Source organism: Meriones unguiculatus, chromosome 1, assembly GCF_030254825.1.
Source record: "Meriones unguiculatus strain TT.TT164.6M chromosome 1, Bangor_MerUng_6.1, whole genome shotgun sequence".
Lineage (NCBI taxonomy): Eukaryota > Metazoa > Chordata > Mammalia > Rodentia > Muridae > Meriones > Meriones unguiculatus.
In genome coordinates this window covers 81,917,881-81,940,126 of record NC_083349.1, presented here as the reverse complement: position 1 = coordinate 81,940,126, position 22,246 = coordinate 81,917,881, and the positions used below count along the sequence as shown (strand labels likewise).

The window sequence follows — 22,246 nt, the reverse complement described above, 5'->3', positions numbered from 1 at the left end:
ATGAATTGGTTAATACTTAAAACTATTGTTCTTATCTAAAAGTTGTAGGCACATGAGACAGATTTGTCCAGTGTGACTGGCTTAGTACATGACAGAGATAGGAGCTGAATCTATGTCAGATGGTTCCACAGCTACTGTTTTTAACCACTCACATGTACTGCCTGTATTTAAATATACTTTTATTATGTTCCTAAAACAAGAATGCAGGCAAAAATTATGTTTAATAGTATTAAATTTACAGATAGTATTAAATTTACATTGTACAAATGTAGCAAATACAGTTTCTTTGATTTATCACAAGTTTTGTCTAGAAGTGAGATTAGGATGAAATAATTTTGGTCAAACTTATGTTTTTTTCTAAACTTTTGCCTATTACTATTGGACAGTAATTGGAAGCATTTCAAGTTGATGAGCACATCATATTTAGGTTAAATATTTCATTAGGTGCACCACAGTAGATTGTCCAGTTTCTATTTTGTCAGCTCAGTCTCCTATCTCCAAGTAAGCCTATTTTTCAACTTGTCTTAGAAAGACTTTTTGAGGCATGTTAGAGATTTTGGAAGAATGCCATGGTGTATAGCACAAGTCTTGCTGCTAACTCCTTCTGTGACTGCTGCTACACTGGCATTTATAAACTGGCTGTATGTACATAGAGGGTAGGCTTTTTCTTTTAGGCCGAGGAGGGAACTAAAGTGTAGAGAATTTAGGTAACTTTTTTTTTTATTGTGAATATATATATATCCAGAATATATATATATATTCACAATAAAAATATATATATATATTTTTTTCTAATGCAGTTTATTCAGGAACCTTGAACAGTCATCTGACCCTGGGGAAAGCCAGCCCACAGCTTAAATAGCCTCTGGGTAGCCAACCCCAGTGTGCCACGTGGGCAATGCAGATAGGTCCACTTACATGGAAGCAAGCCAGATCCTCGGCCTTAGCCAAATGTGGAGTTGCTCGTGATAGAGAGCACTCACCATCGGGAAGGTGGAAGGCGGAAACCAGCTCCATCTTTAAGGCGCGGCATTATGCAGCTCTCTACAGTTCCCCCTTTTTGTTTTGGACGCATCAGGCAAGAGTAGAGGTCTGATCTCTGATATTAGAAATAAATTGGGACTTTGTACCGATGTTCATTTAGGTGTCATCCACCCAAAGAACATCAGACCCGTCCGATACCTTTTTCTCAGAGACGGGTCCTGGGGCATCAACCCGCATGCAATCAGACATGCTCTTCTCTGGGTCGAAAGTGGCTGACCCTGAGTGCAGTGCTTAGCCTCACATCCTGAGTGTAACATTTTAGCTTTTTATGGTAGCCAACCATGCTTGGGGAGACTGTTCTGCTTCAATGGCTGTAAAGGCCTGAATGGTCATGGCTGCATTACGCTGTTGTGAGACTCTAATCTTGCATATATACCACAGGCAAACCAAGGAGACCAACACCAGAAGGCCTGCTAATGCTCCCATGCCCGCCCATTCCTTCAGATGATTCATGGCTGCAGCAATCCATGATGGTAATCCTGTGGCTAGTCCTGTGTCCACTCTGGTAGAATTTACTGTGACAATGGCCACTCTCAGCTGCTCCATCGTAGTATCGAATTCTCCAGTCCAATTACCTAAAATATAGCTAGACAATTGTTTAGACAGATTTGCAGCACAGGAAAAATTCTCATATTGTATGCTAGTGACTCAAAGTCCAGCATATTTTCATTGACAGCCAACTTGAGCGATTTGCCATAGTGTATCAATTTGCTCCTACACTAGGTCAATCCTCTGATTAAACACCATCAAGCCTCCTTTTAGTTGAGCATTAATTCCTTTTTGTACATCTAAGGCATGAGCTACATTGGCTAAAAGATTATTCAGGGTCTGAGCAGTCTGCACAGTATGACTCATGGCTAATGCCCCGGTGGTAGCTCCAACAGCCGCCAATGAGATGGCAGTAACAATGGTGGCTGTAGTTCCAAGATCCCTTTTCTGTCTGAAGAGAGTCATAGCGTGAGGGGCATCAACGGGCACAGGCACCTAGGGAGGCATGCGAGTAACCAGGGCATACCTAAGAGAATTTAGGTAACTTTTAAAATGTGACTTGAACAGTACATTTATTTATTTATTTATTTATTTATTTTTATCAGTTACATTTTATTAACTCTTATCCCAGCCATGTCCCGATCCCTCATTCCCTCCCAGTCCCTCCCTCCCTCCCTCATCTCCATCGTGCCCCTTTCCAAGTCCACTGATAGGGGGGACCTCCTCCCCATTCATCTGATCCTGTTTTATCAGGTATCTTCAGGACTGGCTGCAAAGCCCTCCTCTGTGGCCTAACAGGACTGCTCCTCCCTTCAGGGGTGGGGAGACCAAAGAGCCAGTCATTGAGTTCCTGTTAGAAATAGTCCCTGTTCCCCTCACTTTGGGAAACCAATTGGTTACTGAGCTACCACAGGCTACATCTGAGTGGAGGTTCTAGGTTATATCCATACATGGTCCTTGGTTGAATGTCAGTCTCAGAAAAGACCCTGTGCCCAGATATATTTGGTCCTTGTGGAGCTCCTATCCTTTCCCCATCAGACTAACTCCCCTTCTTTCTTATGATTCCCTGTACTCTGCCAAAGGTTTGGTCATGAGTCTTTGCTTTGAAAACACTGCTAGTTAGAGTCTTTCAGATGCGCTCAGTAGACTCCTGTCATACGTTCAATGCACATCCCATCTGTCTTTCTAAATGAGGATTGATCATCTTACCCCATGTCCACTCAATTGATTATCTTTTTTAGGTGTATAGATTTCATTATGTTTATCATATCTTATAGATCTATATAAGTGAGTATATCCCATGTTTGTCTTTCTCCTTCTGGGATATTTCACTCAGAATGATCTTTTCTAGATCCCACCATTTGCCTGCAAATTTCATGATTTCCTCCTTTTTGATTGCTGAGTAGTATTCCATTGTATAAAAATACCACAATTTCTGTACCCATTCCAGCGTTGATGGACATCTGGGTTGTTTCCAGGTTCTGGCTATTACAAATAGAGCTGCTATAAACATGATTGAGCAAGTGTCCTTTTTGTGTACTTGAACAAACTTTGGGTATATACCTAGCAGTGGTATAGCTGGGTCTGGAGGAAGCACTATTCCTATTTGTCTTAGAAAGCGCCAGATATCTTTCCAGAGTGGTTGTACCAGTTTACATTCCCACCAGCAGTGGAGGAGGGTTCCCCTTTCTCCACATCCTCTCCAGCATGTGTTATCGCTTGAGTTTTTCATCTTGGCCATTCTGATGGGTGTAAGGTGATATCTCAGGGTTGTTTTGATTTGCATTTCCCTGATGGCTAATGAGGATGAGCATTTCTTTAAGTGTTTTTCTGCCATTCGATATTCCTCTGTCGAGAATTCTCTGTTTAGCTCTGTTCCCCATTTTTTAATTGGATTACTTGGTTTGCTGCTTTTCAGCTTCTTTAGTTCTTTGTATATACTGGATATTAGTCCTCTGTCAGATAAAGGGTTAGTGAAGATTCTTTCCCAATCTGTAGGCAGTCGTTTTGTTTTGATGATGGTATCCTTTGCTTTACAGAAACTTTTCAGTTTCATGAGGTCCCATTTATTGATTGTTGCTCTTAGAGCCTGTGCTGTTGGTGTTCTGAACAGTACATTTTTAATGGTTTATTATTACATGTACTTTAACAGGTCATTTGTCATTTTTGAATAGCGGTAATGCTCCCAATTATTTTTTTTTGAAAAACTCATTTTTCTTTAAGAAATGAGCTTATATGTGAGAATAAAAACACTTTAAGTATTTACTAACTTCTTTTTAATATTTTGTGTTTTAAGGAACTGAAATTACCATTCACTTTTTTAAGTGGCCATATTCATGAACTGAGGATTCATGTGCCATGGACAAAATTGGGCTCTGAACCTGTGGTAATTACCATCAATACAATGGAATGCATCTTAAAACTTAAAGATGGAATACAGGTAAGGAACTGCCGAGCCTAGTTGTTAATATTACTTCCCACAGTAATTTTAATTTGATATATCTTAGCTTTGGGGTCATGTTAACTGTCAAATATATCTAATATATGTAATTTCTACTTTTCTGTGAGAGTAACGTAGTTTACAAAAAAACTTTTTAAATTTGGATAAAGTATCTAATGGGTGTTCTCATATAAATTTGGTTAATCAATTAGTCATAGCCCTCCTAGGGATCATGTAGACTTTTCATTACTTGTATTCAGAATACAGGTCTGATCAACTCCAGTTTTATTTTTATTATTTATTTTTAATTTTTTTAAAACTTCACTTTACATCCTTGTTGTCACCCCAGGACCGCTCCCACTCTTACCCCTCTTTCCTCTCCCCTCCCTTTTCTTGAGAAAAGGGGAGCTTCCTTTTTTATCGACCACAGCTTACAAAGTTACAAAAGGCCTGAACATGTCCTTTTCCCCTGTGGCCTGGCAAGGCAGTCCCATTAGGGGTAAGTGATCAAAAAGCTGGCAAGTGAGGCCATGTCCAATGCAGTCCCCACTTCCCTTACTAGAGGACCTACATGAGGCCTAAGCTGCCCATCTGCTACTTCTTTGTAGGGGGCCTAGGTCAAGTCTACGCATAGTCCTTGGTTGATGTTTCAGCTTTAACAAGCCCCTCTGGGCTTTGGTTAGTTGGCTTTGTTGGTCTTTTTTGGAGCTCCTTCCTGTCTCTTCTGGGTCCTTTTCTCTTTCCTCCCACCATTTCCCGAGACTCCCAATGTTGGCTGTGAGTCTCAGTGCTGCTGGGTAGTGCCTCTCAGAGGACAATTCTGTCAAGCTCCTGTCTGCAAGTTTAGCAGAGCTTTGTTCATAGTATTGGGTTGGCACTCTCCTATAGGGTGGGTCTTTGGTTGGGCCAGCCATTGGTTGGGCATTCCCTCAATCTCTGTTCTATCTTTATCCCTGCACATCTTGTTGGCAGGGTAAATTTTGGGTCGATGGTTTTGTGGATGGGTTGAAGTTCCCCTTCCTCTGCTAGGAGGCTAGTCTAGAGAGGGTGTCATCTTCGTCTTTATGGCCTTTGCAAGGAGTTCATCCTCTCAGGAGTGTACCCTGACTTAGATTTTCAGCTTGTCACAGAGATGTCACCACCCTCACTCAGTTTCTCTTTTCTCAACAGGCCTCTGTCCTCTCACCTCGTCTCCCCCAACTCTCCCAAGGTCTGTTCTCCACCCTCTTATCTCTCTGCAGCCCCTACCTTGTTCCTTCTCTTTAACTACTGCCTCTGCCTACTCTGTCTCCTTTTCTGAGTGAGATTTTTGCATCCTCCTTTGGCTCCTCTTTGTTACTTACCTTTTGTGTCAACTCCAGTTTTAAATATGGCTTTTACTAGTTACTCTAATTCCAATCAACTTGGTAAAAAATTCAAAGAGTTTTGAATTTTTTTGCAGAGGACTTAAATGAATTTTTATTTACATGACATTTCTCGATCAGCAAATTGATCAGGCTTTTTTCAGGGGGGGAGCATGAAAACATATCTATGCTTATACCAGATTTTATTGTTGTTTTTGAAGTTTTTGTTTCAGAATCATATTTCTTGTGTGAGTTAAATTTTTTAAAAAATTAAATTTAATTATTTGTGTGTTGTCATATGCACATATGGACACCAGAAGAGGAAATAGGTCCCAACTCCAGACTTTTGTGAAAAAAAAATGTTTTCCCACTTACCTTGCAGAGAAGTAGTGTGTGTGCCAGTAAATTTGTTACTGCTTCCTCAGCGTACTTACTTGATCTTTATTTCTATGGTTGTCTGAGGTAAGACCTTGCTTGACTGGCTTTGACTTAACCCCCTGCCTCAGTCTCCTTTGTGCTCCTTTGTGGGACAATCTTTGGGTGCATTCTGCCATTGCCTAATTGCTTTCCAGTCTTAAAAGAGTTGACAAGTATGATTGAATTGCCATTCTTTATGAGAACTATACGGCAATTTTAGTGTACCATAAAAGAACTTTAATTTGTGTGAAATTAACATTATGACCTATTAAAATTATTTCCTATTTAAAATAAATAGTTTGTTAGAGTAACTCATTGGCCTCCTATATATGTGTATTTGTTTATATAATTTTTGATTCTAAATCTATATTATTCATTTTCACTTAAAATAATGTGATTCTTGGAAATAAATAGGCCAATGTCACATTCTCACAAAAATTTATTTTGTGAGCTTTTAGTATTTGAGATTTATTTATAAATCTGTAGCTAATTATATTGCAGTCTAGTTTCCTTTATACTTATAGTTTGTAATTAATAGTCCTTGACCATCATATATTACTTGAATTTTAAGTTTTTAAAAAATCTGGACTTAGTTATACCACCCATGTGGTACTGTACATTAAAAGAAAGAAAATTACCCAGACAGTAAGTATTTTTTCAGCAGGAAGGTAGAAATTTCAAGGCCAGATGTCCTTTAAGAAACACATTTTAAAAGAGACAGCCCCTACAACTAATTGCAGGGGCTGTGGAATCAGATTTGTAACAGATGATTTAGTACAATCTAGAGCTAATATTTGATACTGGGTCATGCAGATGGCTACTGCAGAAGTGATCAGATTTCTTCCTTGCACAGGATTTGTGATTTGAATTTTGTGGTGTACACAACAGAAGGTCAAATGACATAAATGATAACCACTATCAAAACAAGTGCTTTTTACAGATGTTTGAGATTTTGAAAAGAAAAAAATTTTGAAAATTGCATTTGACATTTGGACAAATTATTTAGCATTTTACACCCCTGGAGTGTAAAATGCTAGTGACTGGAATTAAAGTTTGACAAAAATCTTTGTAAATGAAATGGCATTTTAGTGATATTTAAAATTATTTTCTTTATACCATATGCAACTGCTGATTAGCTCTTAAACTACTCTGACCATTTTTAAAATTTTAATTCTATAGTTATTGATGCATTTTTGTCAACATTATATATTTTTTATTTTAATTTTTATTAAATATACTTAATTCACTTTGTATCCCCCTGTTGCCCCCTTCCTCCTCCCCTCCTAATCCCACCCTCCCTCGGCCTTCTCCATGAATGCCCCTCCCCAAGTCCACTGATACGGGAGGTCCTCTTCTCCTTCCTTCTGATGCTAGTCCATCAGGTCTCATCAGTAGTGGCTGCATTGTCTTACTCTGTGGCCTGGTAAGGCTGCTCTCCCCTGAGGGGGAGGTGATCAAAGAGCAGGCCAATCAGTTCATGTCAGAGACGGTCTCAGTTCCCTTTACTAGGGAAGCCACTTGGACACTGAACTGCCATGGGCTACATTTGTGCAGGGGTTCTAGGTTATCTGCATGAATGGTCCTTGGTTGGAGTATCAGTGTCAGAAAAGACCCCTGTGCCCAGATTTTTTGGTTCTGTTGCTCTCCATGTGGAGCTCCTGTCCACTCTAGATCTTACTGTTTCCCACTTCTTTTATAAGATTCCCTGCACTCTGCACAAAGGTTGGCTATAAGTCTCAGTATCTGCTTTGATACCCTGCAGGGCGGAGCCTTTCAGAGGCCCTCTTTGTCAGGCTCTTGACTTGTTCCCTCTTTTCTCCTTCTTCTGATATCCATCCTCTTTACCTTTCTGAATGGGGATTGAGCATCTTAGCTAGGGTTCTCCATCTTGTTAGTTTCTTTAGGTGTACAGATTTTAGTAGGTTTATCCTATATTATATGTACAATATTCACTTATGAGTGAGTGTATTACCTGTGCGTCTTTCTGCTTCTGGGATATCTCAGTCAGGATGATCTTTTCCAGTTCCCACCATTTACCTGCAAATTTCATGATTTCCTTGTTTTTTTATTGCCGAGTAGTATTCCATTGTGTAGATGTACCGCGATTTCTGTATCCATTACTCAACTGAGGGGCATCTGGGCTGTTTCCAGCTTCTGGCTATTACAAATAAAGCTGCTACAAATATGTTTGAGCAAATGTCCTTATTGTGTATTTGAGCCTGTTTTGGGTATATGCCTAGGAGTGGTATAGCTGAATCTTGAGGAAGCGCTATTCTTAATTGTCTGAGAAAGTGCCAGATTGCTTTCCAGAGTGGTTGTACAAGTTTACATTCCCACCAGCAGTGGAGGAGGGTTCCCCTTTTTCTACATCCTCCCCAGCATGTGTTGTCACTTGAGTTTTTGATTTTAGCCATTCTGATGGGTGTCAGTTGAAATCTCAGGGTCGTTTTGATTTGCATTTCCCTGATGACTAAGGCCGTTGAACATTTCTTTAAATGTTTTTTATCCATTCGCTATTCCTCTATTGAGAGTTCTCTGTTTAGCACTGTACTCCATTTTCTTAACTGGATTACTTGATTTGTTGGTGTTTAACTTCTTGAGTTCTTTATGTATTCTGGATATGAGTCCTCTGTCAGATATAGGGTTGGTGAAGATCCTTTCCCAATCTGTAGGCAGTTGTTTTGTTCTGAGGACAGTGTCCTTTGCTTTACAGAAGCTTTTCAGTTTCATGAGGTCCCATTTATTGATTGTTGCTCTTAGAGCCTGTGCTGTTGGTGTTCTGTTCAGGAAGTTGTCACCTGTGCCAATGAGTTCAAGACTCTTCGTCACTTTTTCTCCTAAGTAGTTTAGTGTGTGTGGTGTTATGTTGATGTCTTTGATCCACTTGGAATTTAGTTTTGTGCAGGGTGAAAAGTATGGATCTATTTGCATTTTTCTACACGTAGACATCTACTTAGATCAGCAGCATTTGTTGAAGATGCTGTCTTTTTTCCATTGAATGGTTTTGGCATCTTTGTCAAAACCAGGTGTCCATAAGTGTGTGGGTTTATGTCAGGGTCTTCTATTCGATTCCACTGAGTCATCAGTCTGTTTCAATGGCAGTACCATGCAGTTTTTAGTATTGTTGCTTTATAGTACATCTTGAGATTAGGGATGGAGATAACCTCCTGAAGATCTGTTTCTGTACAGAATTGTTTTAGCAATTCTGGGTTTCTTGTTTTTCCATATGAAGTTGAGAATTTTTCTTTTCAGGTCTGTAAAGAATTGTGTTGGTAATTTGATGGTGTTGTTTCTCAGGAATTGTCACAGTTCACCTCAGGCATATGGACCTGTGTGGTAACTGTGGTGTTCTGGAAGGTTCTCCTTTCATCAGGAGAAGTCCTGAGATGGCTGCCCTGCTGCTGTATTTCTGGCTCTGAGTTTAGTGAGCTGCAGCTGCTCTTCTTAAGGTGTATTTTTTGGGTGCAGCCCTCTTGAAGAACCAGGGAGTCCCGCAGTTTTGTCAGTTTCGCTAGTAATAACTTGTTGCATCTTAGACCAGTATCTGAGCGCTGCTCTAATGGCTCTCAGGTTTTTGTAGGTCTGAGGTTGCAGCTGTGTGCCCCTCTGCCCTAGTGGTAATCAATGGACTGGTGAGCATGGCACTCATGCCTGCTGTAGAAGGGTCAAGCCTAGAGCCTGCGTGAACCCAGAATGTTTTCTGGAGTTGGGTGTCCTGAGTGTTGGACCTGATGACCCTCCACCTCCCCCCCCCCCCCCCCGTGGGCTTTCCTCCCTACAGGGAAACCCAGACTGTGCTTTGGAGTCTGTAGTCTGTCTGGAATGGCGTGTGGAGTACTCAGGCACATGCATTCTGGTGATTGGGCACCTGGGCATCTACCGAAACTAACTTTTCATGAGAACTTTATTTTGGTGGGGGGGTGTCGGCTGAGTGCTGTCAGGTCAGAGCTGCTGTTCCCCTTACTTTGGGTTTCCACTGGACAGAAAAAACCCTGTCTCTGGTGCCCTGGGGCCCACAGTTCTATCTGGGAAGGTAAGGCAGGACTCTGCTGGGGCCGACTCTGTGCTCGGGCCTGTTTGCTCAGCTCTGGGCTGGCTGCTGCCTGCCTGCCCGACCTGGGTCTTTTCCAGGGATTGTCTGTGTGACCTAAGGTCGGTTCCAATCGCTTCCTGCACTGTGGGGTTTTCTCTCGACTGGAAATCCCAGTCCCTGGTGTTGTGGGCCCACAGTTCAGTCTGGGACAGTGATCAGAGCACTCAGGCGGGTGGCTCTGGTATGGCCATGGAGGGCCTGCTGAGAGCTGGGAATTCTTCCGAGGTTTAGCTGGGTGATCTGAAGGTGATTGAATCCCACACCGTGGGGTATCCTCTCACCTGGGAAACATAATCTCTGGTGTTTTAGGACCCAGTTCTGTCTGCTGGTCACTCTGCAGACTCTGCTGTGCTGCTGGTCAAAAAGATTGTTCTCCTGGCACTGCCATCTTGGATCTCCTGCTCTGACCATTTTAGTATGTGTGGTAATTTTCCTTAAGTAGTATGTAAAATGTCTGGACAAAGATACCATTTCTATATTATGTAGTTTCTGAAAGTGCCCAAGATATACTTTTCTTTGCTCAGCTATTACTTATTCAGGAAAAGTACATGTCACATGTATATTTTAGTAAATTAAGTGCTCAGTTCTCACTCTGTAAATTCTAGTAATTATTATATGATACAATGTAGTTTTGGTCAGGATGTGTCTTCCTCAAATTTTTGCTTTTTTCATTTTCCAAATTTAGTGGTTTAAGAAAGGCAGTAGAAGGAGGATTGTCACAGGCATCAGTAAGGAAGACTTACTCCCAGTATGCTACTTTTAACTGGCATGGTTTTAATGTAGTGTAGCTGAAACAGTATCCTGTGTGAGGAAGCTGAAAGGAAGATAAGAAAGAATAGCTACTAGTCACTTGTAAACAGGAGCTTTTTTCCTCTAACCAGGTAATGAGGATCTCAGAGACTGAAGATGGGCTCTTGGTGCTCTGGTACTTACATAGCCCCTGAAGAGTCCCCAGAATTTCAACATAAACTGTCTTCAGCTGACAGAATCATATCCCTGCTAGAGCATGAGGCAAATCATAATTAACTGTTGTGGACAATTTGAATAATAATCACATTTCTGTGTTTTTAAGAAACCAAAAATTCTCAGTACATTTTCTCCCTTCTGTTTTAAGCCGATGATTGTATTTTATTTAGTGAGAAATTATAAATAGAGACATTCTCAGTAAACTAAATGCTTTTCAGATCAGTGGTAAAGGTTTTCAGGAGACTTCTGTTCATTTCTAATCTTTATTAGTTTTGATTGTACCCACAGCTCTCCTGTGGAAACATAAACCGGCATCTCTAATGCACAACCATTGCAGACTTCCATTCTGATGTTATTTATACTTACAGTATACAGGCTGATTTAATTCCAGTTTTATCTATCTATCTATCTATCTATCTATCTATCTATCTATCTATCTATCTATTCTTTTTTAACCCAGTGTCTCTTTGGTATTGCTGTTCTTTTTTCATAAACATTCAGAAAGTTTAGAGTAAAGAAAGCACTATTTAGTCTATCCCTGGGGATCTTCACTCTTTTTTTTTTTAATTTTATTTTATAAGCGTTTTTTTTAAAGTTGATTAGATTTTTCTATAACTGCTTGTCCTGTAGGATTATATGGTATACCCATAATGTGCTTTATAATACATGCAAAGAATTCTTTCTTCTTACTGGAGATGTATAGTGGGGCATTATCAGTCTTAACCTGTAAACATAAAGACATTACTTCCAATAGATGTGTAATTACAGAATCAGCCTTTTTAGAATTCAAAGAAGTTGCCCATTGAAACTTTGAACATGTATCAGTGTTATAGTGTACAAACTTTAGTTTTCCAAATTCTACAAAATGAAGCACATCCATCTGCCAGACTTTTTCTTTTGGTACCCCTAGGGTTATTTCTGGCAGGTAATGAAGTTTGGTTATACAGAGAGCAAGTAGGACATTTTCTTATACTTTTCATTGCTTGTTGCCAAATGATTGAAAAATTTTCTGTAAACCTTTACTGTTAACAGCATCACTTCTTCATTCTACCACTGAGTTTCTCTCTTCTTCAACTCTTTCTCATATCTTAAGTTTTTTAAGATGTTTTTTAAATGTTTTTTACAAGGATCCCGTTACCTATTTTAAATTTTGTCTTTAATCTTATCTCAACTTTGTGAATTTGCTAATTGATGGTTTTCAAGTTTTAATTGACTAGACCTGTAAAGGCGAAGGGTACAATATGCTACCTGAAGCCATGATCTGTCAAACCAAAGTAGTGGATCTGTTTGCATTCAGTATTTGCCTCATTTCCCTTTGTTAGGAAGATTTGACATTCTTGTTTGTTTAATGAGGAGCAAAGGGCATTATTTTCAGAATTAGTTATGTGATCCTCAAGAGAAAACATTCTTTTGCAATGAAGTATGCTTTTCCACATTTGGAAAAATTGAAACCCAGAATATAAAGATAGAAATGTGATGCTTTGGGGTTAAATTTTATCCCAGATATTTTGATGAATATTTTGAGAACATGATTTCCCTTATTTGAAGTTGGAGGTTTTCAATGAATAAAAATTTGGAATATTCCAAAGATATGCCTATTGGTAAAAAAGCACAAGATAAATTTAAAAATACTGATAGAAACAATTCCAGTTTTAGTATATAGTACATTTATTTCATAGTTTTATATTTGCTTTATTTTTATTTAATTGGATTGGTCAGGCTTTGACTAGAAGTCCACTTGTAATTGAGACAATTAAAATATAATTGAAGTCAAAACAAATTCAAATTACAAAATGGAGTCTTACCTAATTATAATATGTATATAATCCTAGATTCTTAACCACAATAAAGAAGGAAGCTTTCACACATTTGTTAATGTTTGTTTCATACCATATGTTTCTTTGAGCATCATGATTAAGCCCATTTGTATATGTACAAAAATTTCAAGTTTATTATAAATGTATTAAGTTTGCTTTTTTCTTTCCAGTAATAACAATGTAGTTCTCTAGAAGAGCTTTATTAATGGTGTTTTTTTTTTTTTTTTTTCTCTTTGGAAACTCATACGTAGTCTGCTGCATTCCCTTTTGCTTCTAATAACATTTAAAAAATAAAAATAACTTCTTTCTTTTTCTTTAAAATGTTTGTTGTCTCTTGTGCACCAGATTTATTGGACTGTGGTGGTATTGAGTGACTTTTGGCTGGAATGTTTATTATGACATCACTGTAATCTGATGCAGGTTGTGATTTCAGGTGGTTTCAGTGTTAAATATTTTTATAATTATGCTAGGGTTGGCAGTTCATGTAAGATTTTCCCCCACATTTTATTAATGAATGTGTTTTATTTCTGGGCTTTTGAGACAAACACATGTTTCAAAAAATAATAGTGTTCTTTTAATGTTAATATTGTGCAGAAGTATCTAACTGGACATTTTAAAGGTTATTTTTTGAACTAATGGTAATTGCAATTAGTTTTGCTCCTGGTAGTAGTCTTCAAGTATTTGAGATCTGAAGCATATCCCCAATTAACAGAAGATACCATTATAAATATTGAATTATGAAGTTGTTTTGTGGACTGAACAAAAGTTTGTGCAGACTGCCTTTGTAGTTTATAATGTCATGTTTTGTTTTTTGTTTATATGAAGTTTCAGACAGTAGTTTTCCTAATGTGGTAGTAATATCTAAAGTTTTGTGTTTTAAAATACTCACCTTGTTTTTTTGAATAAGAATTTTTCTCTTGTTTTATTGTATATATATATATATATATATATATATATATGTGCTATCCATATTTGTATTGTGTGTGTGACTCATGTGGGTGAGTGCTGTGGAATCCAGCATGTTAATGTGTTCCTTTGTTGTTCTAATGTTTATTTACAAAGGCATGGTCTTTTGCTAAACCTAGAGCTTGCTGACTCTGTTAGGTAGAGCCAGCCAGCTTGCCCTGGTGATTCTGTCTCTGCTTATTGAGTACTGGGATTGGGTGGGCTGCCTGCCCTTCCTGGCTTTTTGGTAGGTGCTGGGAAAGCAAACTCTTGTCCTCACACATGTGTTGCCCTTGCTGGCTTTTTGGTAGGTGCTGGGAAAGCAAACTCTTGTCCTCACACATGTGTATCAAGTGTTTTACCCACGGAGCTATCTACCTAACCCTGAAATTTTTTCTATATATATTTTTGAGAATTACTTATTTTAATTTTATGTGTATGGATGTTTTTCCTGAATGTATATCTGTGCACAATGTGCATGCCTGGTGGCTCCAGAGGTCAAAAGAAGGTATTGGATCTCCAGGAAGTGGAGATATAGACAGTTGTGAGCAGATATGTGGGTGTTGAGAAAAAAACCCAGTTCCTCTGAAAAAGCAGCCCAATGCTGTTAACTGCTGTGCCATCTCTCCAGCTCCTGAAATTTTGCTTTTGAAAAAAGATATTTTCATACTTTTTATTTGCTACTAGTACTTTTATTTGCTATTACATCAGCAAATTTGGTAATTATTTAAAAATCTTGTGTGTGTAAAACAAAAACTAAATTTCTCCTCATTATTGTAAATGTAATAGTAATTATTGAGTATTGTTTGAAGGACAGGGCAGTATCAGGTATCTTTGTGTTGGTACTTCTCACTGTACATTTCCATGTTGCAAGTTAAAAATGTACTTTTAAAATTTATTTTTATTTTTATTAATTACAGTTTATTCACTTTGTATCCCCCCTATAGCTCGCTCCTAGTCCCATCCTCTCCACCCATTCCCCTCCCCAAGTCCACTGATAGGGGAGGTCTTCCTCTCCTTTTTTCTGATCCTAGTCTACCAGGTCTCATCAGGAGTGGCTGCATTGTCTTCCTCTGTGGCCTAGTAAGGCTGCTCCTCCCTCAGGGGGAGGTGATCAAAGAGCAGGCCAATCAGGTCATGCCAGAGACAGTCCCTGTTCCTATTATTATGGAACCCACTTGGACACTGAACTACCATAGGCTACATCTGTGCAGGGGTTCTAGGTTATCTGCATGAATGGTCCTTGGTTGGAGTATCAGTGTCAGAAAAGACCCCTGTGCCCAGATTTTTTGGTTCTGTTGCTCTCCATGTGGAGCTCCTGTCCACTCCAGATCTTACTGTTTTCCACTTCTTTTATAAGATTCCCTGCACTCTGCACAAAGGTTGGCTATAAGTCTCAGTATCTGCTTTGATACCCTGCAGGGCAGAGCCTTTCAGAGGCCCTCTTTGTCAGGCTCTTGACTTGTTCCCTCTTTTCTCCTTCTTCTGATATCCATCCTCTTTACCTTTCTGAATGGGGATTGAGCATCTTAGCCAGGGTTCTCCTTCTTGTTAGTTTCTTTAGGTGTACAGATTTTAGTAGGTTTATCCTATATTATATGTACAATATTCACTTATGAGTGAGTTATCTGTGTGACTTTCTGCTTCTGGGATATCTCAGTCAGGATGATCTTTTCCAGTTCCCACCATTTACCTGCAAATTTCATGATTTCCTTGTTTTTTTATTGCCGAGTAGTATTCCATTGTGTAGATGTACCGCGATTTCTGTATCCATTACTCAACTGAGGGGCATCTGGGCTGTTTCCAGCTTCTGGCTATTACAAATAAAGCTGCTACAAATATGTTTGAGCAAATGTCCTTATTGTGTATTTGAGCCTGTTTTGGGTATATGCCTAGGAGTGGTATAGCTGAATCTTGAGGAAGCGCTATTCTTAATTGTCTGAGAAAGTGCCAGATTGCTTTCCAGAGTGGTTGTACAAGTTTACATTCCCACCAGCAGTGGAGGAGGGTTCCCCTTTTTCTACATCCTCCCCAGCATGTGTTGTCACTTGAGTTTTTGATTTTAGCCATTCTGATGGGTGTCAGTTGAAATCTCAGGGTCGTTTTGATTTGCATTTCCCTGATGACTAAGGCCGTTGAACATTTCTTTAAATGTTTTTTATCCATTCGCTATTCCTCTATTGAGAGTTCTCTGTTTAGCACTGTACTCCATTTTCTTAACTGGATTACTTGATTTGTTGGTGTTTAACTTCTTGAGTTCTTTATGTATTCTGGATATGAGTCCTCTGTCAGATATAGGGTTGGTGAAGATCCTTTCCCAATCTGTAGGCAGTTGTTTTGTTCTGAGGACAGTGTCCTTTGCTTTACAGAAGCTTTTCAGTTTCATGAGGTCCCATTTATTGATTGTTGCTCTTAGAGCCTGTGCTGTTGGTGTTCTGTTCAGGAAGTTGTCACCTGTGCCAATGAGTTCAAGACTCTTCGTCACTTTTTCTCCTAAGTAGTTTAGTGTGTGTGGTGTTATGTTGATGTCTTTGATCCACTTGGAATTTAGTTTTGTGCAGGGTGAAAAGTATGGATCTATTTGCATTTTTCTACATGTAGACATCTACTTAGACCAGCAGCATTTGTTGAAGATGCTGTCTCTTTTCCATTAAATGGTTTTGGCATCATTGTGAAAAATCAGGTGCCCATAAGTGTGTGGGTTTATTTCAGTGTCTTCCGTTCGATTTCATTGATCCACCAGTCAGTTTCTTTGCCAATACCTTGAAGTTTTTAGTATTGTTGCTCTATAATATAGCTTGATATCAGGGATGGTGATACCTCCATACGATCTTTTATTGTAGAGGATTGTTTTAGCAATTCTGGTTTTCTTGTTATTCCATATGCAGTTGAGAATTTTTCTTTCAAGGTCTGTAAAGAATTGTGCTGGTAATTTGATGGGAATTGTGTTGAAAACTGATTGTTTTCAGTAAGATGGCAAATTTTACTATGTTAATCGTGCCAAGTCATGACCATGGGAGATTTCCTTCTTCCCATATCTTCTCCTAATTCTTTCTTCAGGGACTGGAATTTTTGTCATACAAGTCTTTGACTTGCTTTGCACCTAGGTACTTTATGTCCTTTGTGGCTATTGTGAAGGGTGTTGTTTCCCTACTTTCTTTCTCAGCCCTTTTGCCTTTGGTATACAGGAGGGCTACTGATTTTTCTGAGTTAATTTTGTATCTAGCACTTTGTTGAAGGTGTTTATCAGCTGTAGTTGTTCCCTTGTAGAATTTTTGGGATCACTCAGGTATACTGTCATATCATCTGCAAATAGTGATAGTTTGACTTTTTCCTATCCAATTTGTATCACCTTGATCTCCTTTAATTTTCCTATTGCTCTAGTAAGGAGTTCAAGAACTATGTTGAAGAGCTAGGGAGAGAGTGGGCAGCCTTGCATTGTCCCTGATTTCAGTGTGATTGATTTAGTTTTCTCTCCATTTAGTTTGTTTTCTATAGGCTTGCTGTATATTGCCTTTACTTTGTTTAGGTATGTTCCTTGTATCCCTGATCTCTCCAAGACTTTAAACATGAATGGATGTTTGCTTTTGTCAAATGCTTTTGCAGCATCTAAGGAGATGATCATGTGGTTTTTCTCCTTCAGTTTGTTTATATGGTGGATCACATTGATGGGTTTCCATATATTGAACCATCACTGCATACATGGGAAGGAGCCTACTTGGTCATATCTTTGATGTGTCCTTGTATTCGGTTTGCAAATATTTTATTGAGTATTTTTGCATCAATGTTCATAAGGAAGATTGGCCTGAAATTCCCTTTCTCTTTTGTGTCTTTGTGAGGTTTAGGTACCAAGGTGACTGTGGCTTCATAGAATGAGTTTGGTAATGTTCCTTTCTGTTTTTATTTTGTGGAATAGTTTGAAGAGTATTGGTGTTAGCTCTTCTTTGAAGGTCTGGTAGAATTCTCCCTCTCCATGATTTTGTCCATTTGTGTTTTCTTTAATTTTCCAATTCTATCTTCAGATTTTGAACTGCTTTATTGATTTCCTTCATGTGTCTGACTGTATTTTCCTGTTTTTCCCTGAGTTCCTTCACCTCTTTGTTTGAACATTCCTCTCATTCTTTTCTTTCTTTCAGTGATTTAATCATTTCCTCTCTGAAAGCCACAAACTGTTTGGCTGCATCTTCCTGTATTTCTTTACAGATGGCCATAGTCTGTTTGACTTTATCCTCCTGCAATATCCGCATTTTATTTGTTTACCCCATTAACCTCTCCATAAACATAGATGTAAGGTCTTCTTGGTGTCCAGGGCTACCTGCCCCTGGGTAACTGTGTTCTGGGGATGCCATATTGCTTTGCCTGTTGTTAGTTGTGCTTTTATTCTGGCCTCTCTCCATTTGGCTGTCTCAGGTGTTGTCTGTTAATTTCTGGTGTATGCTGGGTCCTGTGGTGGGGAGGATCACCTTGACAGGGTTCTAAAGGAGATCTCAGCTTTATGGGTATGGTCAACTGAATATTGGTGTTTCTTAGGAATTGTCACAGTTCACCTCAGGTATATGGTCCTGTGTGGTACCTGTGGTATTCAGGAAGACTCTACTCTCATCAGGAGAAGTTCTGGAGAAGGCTGCCCTGTTGCTGGATTTCTTGCTCTGAATTTAGTTAGTTGCAACTGCTGTTCTTAAGCTGTATTTGCTGGGTGCAGCCCTTGTGAAGAATCACGAAGTTCTGACCTTTCGTCAGTTCAGCTAGGGATAATTGTTTGCACCTTGGAGCAGTATCTGAGGGCTGCTCCAATGGCTTTCAGGTTTTTGTAGGTCTCATGTTGGAGCTATGTGCCCCAGTACCCTAGGTGTAATCAATGGCAGGTGAGCATGGCACTCATGTGTGCAGTAGAAGGGGAGAGCCTAGAGCCAGCGAGAACCCAGAAACTTTTGTGGAGCTGGATGTCCTGAGGGTTGGACCTGATGTTCTCCCCAAGTCTGTGGTGTTTGGGGGTCTGGGATGGCATGCAGGCACAGGTGCAAGGCTCCACCATGCTGGTGACAGTGCGCCTGCAGGAACCTGGGAACTTTTCCTGAGAACTTTTTTTTTTTTGGGTGGGGGGCGGGTGTTGGCTGAGCTCTGAGTCCATTCATTGTGGGCTTCCACCCGACAGAGAAACCCAATCTTTGCTGCGGGTCCTCAGTTCTGTCTGGGATGGTGAGTCGGGTGTGCAGGCAGGACTCTGTGCTGGTGTGTGAGCTCGCCACTCTGGGCTGGTGCCTGGGCACCGGCTGGACCCGGGTCTTTTCCAGGGATCGTCTGGGTGACCTAAGGTCGGTCCCAATCGCTTCCTGCACTGTGGGGTTTTCTCTCGCCTGGAAAATCCCAGTCTCTGGTGTTGTGGGGCCAACAGTTAAGTCTGGGACAGTGATCAGAGCACTTAGGCGTGTGGGTCTGGGCTGGGGACTCAGTGCCTGCTGAGAGCTGGGAACTTTTCCGCTGTTTAGCTGGGTGACATGAAGTTTATTGAATCCTACACTGTGGGGTATCCTCTCACCTGGGAAATACAATCTCTGGTGTTTTAGGGCCCAGAGTTCTGTCTGCTTGTCACTTTGTAGGCCTGCTGTGCTGCTGGTCAGAAAGAGTGTCCTCCTCGTGCTGCCATCTTGCACCCCCCAACCTAATTTTGTATTCTTAAAAAGAAAATAGTAAGTTGACAGTTATCTTGCCTTATTTATATTTTCTTTAAATTTTTTTTAAAAATTCATTCAGCTTTATTTTCTACCTAAACTTGGCTTATTTTTACATTCAATTAATGGGTGTGTGTTTATGGGTGTAAATATTAAGGCCCAACCTACCTAGTTTTTGCAAATAGAATGACTCTGTCTTCTTCCTGTTATTTTAAAAAAGAAAAGGACAGGAAAGGAAAGAAATACTTCTTGGGAGTGAGCTACACTTTAGAGCTCTATTGTCTGGGCCAGGGCTCTGCCTACCCTCTCAAGGAGTCTTTTCAGTACTAGGAAAATCCAGTATGCAGCTTGCATGAGGGATAAGTAGATAGCTAAAACGTAGCATAAGAACACATAATCAACAAGAACTAGGGTATTATGGCATCACCAGAGCCCAGCTATCCAACTACAGCAAGCCCTGGATATCATAACACAGCCAAAGCACTATATAACATGATCTTAAATCCAGTCTTAGGAAGATGATAGAAGCTTTTAAAGAGGAATTGAATAAGTCCTTTAGAGAAATACAGGAAAAGACAATCAAAGAGTTGAAGGAAAGGAATAAAACTGTTCAAGACATGAAAATAGAAGCAGTAAAGAAAATACAAACTGAGGAAATCCTGGAGATGATAAACCTAGGGAAGAGAATAGGAACTAGAGAAGCAAGCACCACGAACAGAATACAAGACAGCGAAGAGAGAATGTCAGGCATAGATGATACAATTGAAGTAATCGTTACATCAGTGAAAGAAAAATGTTAAGTCTAAAAAGTTCTTGACACAAAACTTCCAAGAAATCTGGGACACTGTGAAAATACCAAACCTAAGAAAAATAGGAATAAAAGTAGAAGATTGCCAGTTTGAAGGCCCAAAAAATATTTTCAACAAAATCATAGAAGTATATTTCTGCAACCTAAAGAAAGAGATACCTATAAACATCCAAGAAGGTTACAGAATATTACTATTTGCTGATGATATGATAACATAAAGAAGTAACCCCGAAAATTCTCCCAGAGAACTACTCCAGCTGATAAATCCTTGAGCAAAGTGGCTGGATGCAAAATTAACTCAACTTTTTTGAGTTTCATAGCCCTTATTTTATACAAGTAATAAATGGGTTGAGAAAGAAATTAGGGAAACAACACCCTCTACAAGAGCTACAAATAAAATACATTATGTTGTGCAACCCTAACCAAGCAAGTGGAAGTCCTGTATGACAAACAGTTCAAGTCTCTGAAGAAAGAAATTGAAAAAAATATCAAAGATGGAAAGGTCTCCAATGCTCATAGATCAGTGGATTAACATATTAAAAGTTGCCAAAAGCAATCTACAGATTCAATGCAATTCCCCTCAAAATTCCAACACAATTGTTTACATCATAATCCTGTATAGTAAAAGAACTTCTGGAGAATATTACCATTCCAGATTTCAAGCTGTACTACAGGGCAATAGTAATTAAAACTGCATGGTATTAGCATAAAAACAAATAGGTCCATCAGTGGAATTGAATTGAAGACCCACAAATCCAAACACCTATGGTCACTTGATTTTTCATAAATAAGGAAAAACCATAAAATGGAAAAAGTAAACATCTTCAACAAATGCTGCTGGTCTAAACTGGATGTCTGTATGTAGAAGAATGTAAATATATTTATATCTATCACCTTGCAGAAAAGTGAAGTCTAAGTGGATTGAAGAACTCAACACAAAACTGGATACACTAAATCTAGTAGAAGAGAAAGCAGGAAAGAGCCTTGAACACTTTGTTACAGGAGATAATTTTTTGAACAGAATACCAACAGCTCAGACTCCAAGATCAACAAGTAATAAATAGGACCTCACGAAACTGAAAAGTTTCTGTAGGGCAAAGGACATTGTCAAATAGGACAAAATACAGCCCACAGAAACGATCTTTACCAACCCTATATCTGATAGAGAGTTGAGAACCAAAATATATAAAGAACTCAAATTAGTTCAAACCAAATCACCCAATTAGAAAATGGGGTACAGAGTTAAACAGAGAATTCTCAACAGAGGAATCTCTAATTGCTGAGAAGCACTTAAAGCAATGTTCAGTGTCTTTAGTCAACAATGAAATGCAAGTAAAAATGACTCTGAGTTTCCATCCCATAGCCGTCAAAATGGCTAAGATCAAAAACTCAAGTGACAGCACATGCTCCCAAGAATATGGAGCAAGGGAAACACTCTTCTATTACTGGTGGGAGTCCAAACTTGTACAGATATTATGGAAATCCATTTGGAAGTTTCTCAGAAAACTGGGAATAAATCTACCTCAAGACACAACTGCTCTACTCTTGGGCATATACCCCCTCCAAAAACAAAACAAAACAAAACAAAACAAAACAAAACAAAACAAAAAAAACTCCACCATGCTCCTAGGACATTTGCTCAACTACATTCTTAGCAGTTTTATTTGTAAATGCCAGAAACTGGAAATAACCCATAAGTCCCTCAATTGAAGAATGGATAAAGAAAATGTGGTACATTTTCATAATAGAATACTACTCAGCTATTAAAAACAAGGAAATTGTGCTCACTTTAGCAGCACATATACTGAAATTGGAACTATACAGAGAATATTAGCATGGCCCCTGTGCTAGGATGACACACAAATTCCTGAAACATTCCATATTTTTTAAAATCCCTCAAAGAAATATAGAAAAATGCAATCAAACAGGTAAAGGACATGAATAAATCCCTTAAAGAAATATATGAAAATCCAAGCAAACAGGAGAAGGAAATGTATGAAACTGTTCAAGACCTGAAAAGGGAAATAGAATCAATAAAGAAAACAATCTGAGGCAATCCTGGAAATGGAAAATTTAGGAAAGAGAAAAGAAATGACAGATGTAAGCATTACCAGCCGACTATAAGCGAAGGAGGAGAGACTCTCAACCATAGAAGATATGATAGAAGAAATTGATATATTGGACAAAGAAAATACTAAATCAAAAAATTTTC

The 22,246-nt window shown here is 39.1% G+C and overlaps 1 protein-coding gene and 1 non-coding gene across 7 annotated transcripts in view; both read left to right on the top strand.

Moving 5' to 3' along the window:
* The window catches only part of Vps13b (vacuolar protein sorting 13 homolog B), a 641,091-nt gene that overhangs the window by 7,722 nt on the left and 611,123 nt on the right, over nucleotides 1-22,246 (top strand). For all 6 annotated transcript variants that reach the window (XM_060392854.1, XM_060392863.1, XM_060392849.1 and 3 more), the window contains exon 3: nucleotides 3,830-3,973. In XM_060392854.1, coding sequence (XP_060248837.1) covers nucleotides 3,830-3,973 — 144 coding nt within the window. The remainder of the gene's footprint in view (nucleotides 1-3,829; nucleotides 3,974-22,246) is intronic.
* LOC132652072 (U6 spliceosomal RNA) lies at nucleotides 21,815-21,921 on the top strand. The gene has a single exon (XR_009589564.1). It is a non-coding gene; the product is annotated as a U6 spliceosomal RNA (small nuclear RNA).